The sequence below is a fragment of the Orycteropus afer genome, unplaced genomic scaffold, assembly GCF_000298275.1.
Source record: "Orycteropus afer afer isolate SDZICR_OR568_19922 unplaced genomic scaffold, OryAfe1.0 scaffold00064, whole genome shotgun sequence".
NCBI classification, from domain to species: Eukaryota; Metazoa; Chordata; class Mammalia; order Tubulidentata; family Orycteropodidae; genus Orycteropus; species Orycteropus afer.
The window spans coordinates 9,493,465-9,499,464 of NW_006921651.1; the positions used below are offsets into that span (position 1 = coordinate 9,493,465).

At 50.6% G+C, this 6,000-nt stretch overlaps 1 protein-coding gene across 1 annotated transcript in view; it reads left to right on the forward strand.

Moving 5' to 3' along the window:
- CRTAC1 (cartilage acidic protein 1) overlaps positions 1–4,296 on the forward strand; it is a 153,713-nt gene extending 149,417 nt beyond the window's left edge. Inside the window, exons 11-14 of the mRNA XM_007939980.2 lie at positions 445–590; positions 1,932–1,974; positions 3,621–3,764; positions 4,178–4,296. Of these exons, the coding sequence (XP_007938171.2) occupies positions 445–590; positions 1,932–1,974; positions 3,621–3,764; positions 4,178–4,296 (452 nt within the window). The remainder of the gene's footprint in view (positions 1–444; positions 591–1,931; positions 1,975–3,620; positions 3,765–4,177) is intronic.
- The last annotated feature ends 1,704 nt before the right edge of the window (positions 4,297–6,000 follow it).

A 6,000-nucleotide genomic window follows, 5' to 3' on the forward strand; every position in this document is an offset into this window, starting at 1 on the left:
TTTCCTCGCTCACATTAGTCACATTTCAAGTGCTCAGTAGGTCTATGTGGCTAGTGGCTACTGTGTTGTTGTTGTCGTTGTTGTTATGTGCCATCGAGTCAGACCCGACTCATAGCAACCCCGCCTTGGATTTCTGAGGCGGTATCACTACAGAAGTAGATTACCCAACCTTCCTTCCGAGGAATGGCCGGTGGGTTTGAACTGCCAGCCTTCTGGTTAGCAGTCAAGTGCCTTAGGCACTGTAGTGCAAATACAAAATGTCTCCATCACTGCAGAAAGTCCTGTTGACATTGCTGCTCTAGAGGGCAGGGACCTTGCATGTCTTCACCATCTCCCTCGCACTTAGAACAGTGCTCAGTTAATGTTTTTTATTAAATGGATGACGAGTATTTAGCGGTAGGCCCCTGCTGTCCTCTGATGCTCACCCTTTCTCCTCCCCTCCAGGGAAAGATGAAGCCAGCAGTGTGGAAGTAACGTGGCCCGATGGCAAGATGGTGAGCAGGAACGTGGCCAGCGAGGAAATGAACTCAGTGCTGGAGATCTCCTATCCCCAGGACAAGAATAAACTTCAGGACCCAGCCCCACTGGAGGTGGGCAAAGACATCGGGGCCTCATATCCAGAAAACTCAGCACCCCCCAGGACCCCATGGGCTGGAGCTGGGTTCCAAGGGCTCTGGATAGTTAGCCTCTTGAAGGATGGGAATCTAGCAAAGGGCAGGCTTCATAATGATCCCTGCAATACTGTCACACCTACATCTCCCCGGCTCCTCCCAGAAAACCTGAGATATCAGCAGGGCAAGTTATTTTTGCACCCATTTCACAGAGGAGGAAACTGAGGCTAAAAACCCACCAGGGTCAGTCCAGGTTGCACAGCCAGTGTGAGAGGAGTTAAGAAATGACCCAAGTCTCCTACTAGCCTCCTGTTCTTTCCAAGTCTCTGGTGAGGCCTCCATTTGCCACCGAGGATGGGACTCAGTCCCATGGTAGGGCCTCTGGGGCTCTTTGAGGAATAGCTTTGGACCAGTATCAGGGATGCCCTTCTAACTCTGACTTGGTTGCAAATAACAGGGACCTACCCAGAAGGAGGGGACTTATAAGCAGGCTGCTAGAGTAACTCACAAATCCCAAGGGAAAGGTGAGTGGGGACCAGGCAGCTCAAGAGCCTCAGCCCCCGGAGCGCAAGGACCTGCTCTCTAGTACATGGGTGTGGTGGCTTGTAGAGGAGGAAGGGAGAGGTTACCCTTCCCCAGTAATCATCAGCCCCTCTCATTCATTGGTACAGGCAGTTGACATTTTCGGTTTATGTAAAATGTTATACTCCAAGTCCCCTACCTTGACACCAGGCTGCTGTCTCTCATACTCCAATATAGACATTATAGGGCCCCCACAGCATTGGGGTGACCAGATTCCCAACTCCGTGTCTCAGCATCAGTGTGTTCAAATCTCAGCCTCTGAGCCTTTGGCTCATTCCTCCACCTGGATGTCCTCTCCTTGTCCTCTCCTTGACCCAGACTGGAGAACTGGGTCACAGTGTGGCTTGCAGGGGCCCACTCTGTGAGCAGGGGGGTATGGGCAGTGAGCAGAAACCACAGGCATCTCCTGACTCTCATCACAGTTTGCCCTGTCTAAGACCCAGACTCATACTGGGGCCACACTAGAGAGAAGAGGCAGGTTCTGTTAAGCATCCAAGCTCTGGTGAGTGGATCCCTTAAATGAGCAGCAGTTTGAACTATATCTGTTCTCGGCCTTCCACCCAGTTCTCAGTACAAAGGAAGGGGTCCTGGAAGGGAGGGAGCTCCCCACCAGGCCCAGAGTTAAGAGCATTCCCATTCTGGGGTCAGAGTGACAGCAGCTCTGTGGCTGTGACTAGGAGGGGACCTAAGATGGAACCTTCTCAACTCACAGTGTCTCTGCTTCTGCCCACCTTGCAGTGCGGCCAAGGATTCTCCCAGCAGGAAAATGGCCATTGCATGGGTGAGTTGCCTGTAGACACCAGGGGGTAGGGCCGAGGCCAGGAGCTCCCTGGGGAGTGTCAGCCTGAGCCCTGGCAAGGCCTGGGTTGCAGACAAGGGGGTGGAAAGCAGGAGGGGAGTGTGTTGTTTGTCCCTGGAGCTCCAGATGCCAAGACAGCCTCCATGTGACTCACTGAGGTGGGTGTGATGTTAGCAACCAGCAGGCTGACTCACTGCCGTCCTGGACTTGGCAGTGCTTCCTTGTCATGAATGCAGAGAGAATGAGCGTGGTGAGGGAACAGTGCACACAAGGAGACCTGGCTCCTGGGGCTGTGATTGCAGGGTGCACACACAGCCCCCATGTGGCAGCTTCGGCTTAGCCAGAGGTGGAGCAGCAGCTGCACAGGCCTGGCGGGCAAGGTTGGATGTCATTAGGGGACATTTGGGTAAAACAAAGAGTGGGATGTCATCACAGTACAGAAGGGAGATTGCAGCCTTGTGCAGTGGAAAGAGAATGGGGGGGGGGGAGCTGCAGTACTACCAAGATGGCAGCTCTGGGAGGGCCCAGTCATCATCCACATGTCTGCAAGGAGAGGGAAAGGCCAGCCTTGAAGAGGCTCAGCATACAAGAGCCCTTCAGCCCAATGGCTTTTGTCCCAGTGACCGCAGGGAAGCGGCTAGGCAAGGACACTTGCCTTTCCTTTAGACCTTCAGACTCTAGATATGTGGTTCAGGAAGGCTGCTCAGAAGGGGACCTTGGAGCTGAGATCTGAAGGACCCAGGCATGCAGGAACTGAAGGAAGAGCTTTGCTGGCAGAGGAAAGAGTAGATGCAGACACCACGAGGCAGGAGAAGGCTGTGTGTGTCAACGAAGCAGGAAGGAGGCTGTGTGCCTGGAGAAGAGGCAGAAGGAGGCAGGGCCCAAGTCCAAGAGGGTCTTATAGGCTCCAGTAAGGAGTCTTGATTCTGTTCTTCAGGCCATTAGAAGCAGCAAAGTGATATGATTTGATCCACATTCTTAAAAGGTTATTCTGATCTGACTGCGAACTGCAGATGGATTGGAGGGAAGAGTCAAGAGACCAGGCAGGAGGCCACTGCTGAAATCCAAGAAGGGAAAGTGGGGCTCAGAATAGGGTGGTGGCCAAGGAGTGAGGTGTACTGTGGGGATAATTGACAGGACCTGTTGTTTAATTATAAACAGGGGAAGGAAAAGGGAGGACTCAGGATATTTAATTTCTGGTTTGGGCAGCTAAGTAGATCAAGGTGCTGTTTGCTGAGTTAGGGAAGATGGGGGCAGGAGGTGGGAGAGATTTGAGGGCTGTGGAGAAACCCATTTTGGATACATTAAGTTTGAGGTGCATATTAGACAGCCAAGCAGAACTTTCCAGTAGGTCACTGGATATACAAGTCTCTGTGACTGGAGATGTGGAGTCTGGAATCATCTGTGTACAGCAAATGACCTAGAGAAGGGGTGGTAAAGAGAGAACAAGATCAGGACCAAGTCTGAGAACCAGCCAGGAGGACTGAAATGAGGAAACTGAGGCCCAGAGAGAAGGGACATGCCCAAGGTCACAGAGTGGGTGGGGTTGGCAGAGCCTGGCTATAACTCCCTGCCCCACCCCCAACCTAGATTGGTGCCCCTGGTGAGTGGTTCCCCTCGCCTTGCAGACACCAACGAATGCATCCAGTTCCCATTCGTGTGTCCTCGGGACAAGCCCGTGTGTGTCAACACCTATGGAAGCTACAGGTGCCGAACCAACAAGCGGTGCAGTCAGGGTTATGAGCCCAATGAGGACGGCACAGCCTGTGTGGGTGAGTGGGGCCCTGGCCATGGTTCAGTAGCAAAGGGAAGTTGCCTTCCACTTGGGAGCCCCCGGATGGCCCCAGGTCAAGGTTCCCAGCCCCGACCTTTGCCCCATGGCTGGAGCCTCCTTAGACCCACCCTGGCTCTCCAGGGAAGACCTCCCCAATACTGCCACCACCTGAAGGGCCCTCAGGTTCTGTGTCCTGGCCTGAGGCTCCCCGTCATCTCATTTCTCCCTTCCCACGTTTCCTACAATGAATGCTACCTAAGGGCAGCCTGTCTTTTCTTACCTGGGATCTAGCTCCTGGTTGTCTGAATGTCTGAACTGGTATTTGTCTTCTTCCCCCCAAACTCCTTCCTCTACCCTACTCCCCTTTCTCCTTTTCCTGTTTTTTATGTCCCTCCCCCATCCTTTTTGCAGCTCAAGTGGCCTTTTTAGGTGGGTATCCCTCTGCCGCCTTTAGACTCTCTGAACCTCTCTCTCGGGCCTCATATCTTTCTTTAGGCCTTGGACTTTGCCTTCAGTTATATGCACTTTAAATCCTATCAATAAAAAAAAAAAATACAACTAACGACCTTTGTGGAAAACTAAATCTCTTTCCCGCTGCCTGTCTCTCCATGCCCGGTAGATTCTGCTGCGGGCTCCCTCTGAATGGACGGCAGAGGGGCCATCTTTGAAAAGGGAAGTGTGAGAGATACTGACACTTATCAATGTTTGTGAAGCCTTTCTTTGCATGTTTTTTGAGAAAACAGAAAAGGAAAGTCTCCCCAAAACTCTTCCTACCCTCCTCAGTCCTTCAGAAGAATCAAGATAGCCCTGGCTTTTCTGTATCCTCCAGTTGTGAGCATCTTATTTTGCCCTTAACAAAGATGGCTCCCAGGTGGCGCTTGCTCAGTTGATTTAACGATGTATCATGTGCCTGCTGGTTTGGCCTGTGCTGTTTCTGTTTTGTGCACCCTGACTCCTTGTGCGAGAGAAAGCCTTATGGTTGGTGGTGATGCTGGGAGGGGGAAAAAGCTGGCCCTTTGAGACTCATGATAAAAATGTTAAAGTTTGAACTTGCTAAGTCTTCCAGTCTCTTTCCTGGAGAAATTATGCCAATAAACTCTGTGCTGGATATTAGTGACTAACTGATGGGGGAAAAATGTGTCTGGGGCAAGGTGCTAGTTAGAGCGCTGCCTTAAATGTGGCCCTTCCACCAAGTGGCACTTGGAAAACAAATCATGATACAGGAAAAATACTCACCCCTGGGCATGAGCAATGGTTTGGGTGTGTGTGGCAATGTTCACATTTGGGAACCAGGGTTTGGACCAGTGAGGGACGCGGAATGAGCAAGAGACAGACGTGGAGGGAGTAGTCTTCACCTTTGACCTGGAGGAAGTCCCTTCTGCATTCTGTGCCTCCACTTCCCTAATCTAAATAATAAGAGAGTTGGGCTGGATTAGTCCCATGGGTTCTTTCCTTTCTAAGATCTCTTAATAGGTGGCTAGCCATAGGCATGGCTGGTCTCATGTGAGCCATATTTCTAGAAAGAACCTTGCAACTTGGCCTCCCCTGCAATATGCTTAGAGACCTAAAGCCTCTTGGAGCACGCGCTTTGGGAATAATGTAACACCATAGAATACTTTCATGACCAGTCCTGGTATTGAAGGTTTCCACAGACCTGCCTTATAAATTACAGATCTATTCTTTGTGGGGGGAAAAAAGTCACTCCAAGATATAATAAAATCATGCTTAAGAATGCAGCCAGCCTTTTAAAATCATATTTAATAAAAAAAGCTACTGCTTCCTGATGCAATAATAATACTGCAAATAAATCACAAAATATGAATTCCTTGTAGCTAGTGCTGTTTTTATACTTAGAAGAGGAGCATAAATGAAAAGTTCTAAAATAAAAACAGCTACACGATCACTGAAAAGCATACACCACTGAAAAATCCCTCCACTTCTGGGAAGCCCGTTCCTGTGTGTTGACATAGAGCTAAAGGTATGAAAGCACCCCAGGGATGAGGTTCAGAAAGCTGAAGTGATCGCCCAAGGTCACAAAGCCAGCTGGTCCCCAAGCCACGGATGGACCCTTTGCCACCACACCATCTTGTCTCTTTTCAGTGAGGTAACAGGCAGCTCTGTCATTGTTCAGCCTCTATTCCTTAGGCATTCCGGATGCTGCTGCTTTTTTTTAGACATCAAGAAGTGGATCTAAGATAGTCCGACAAGTGAAACCCAAAACTCAGAGGCAGTGG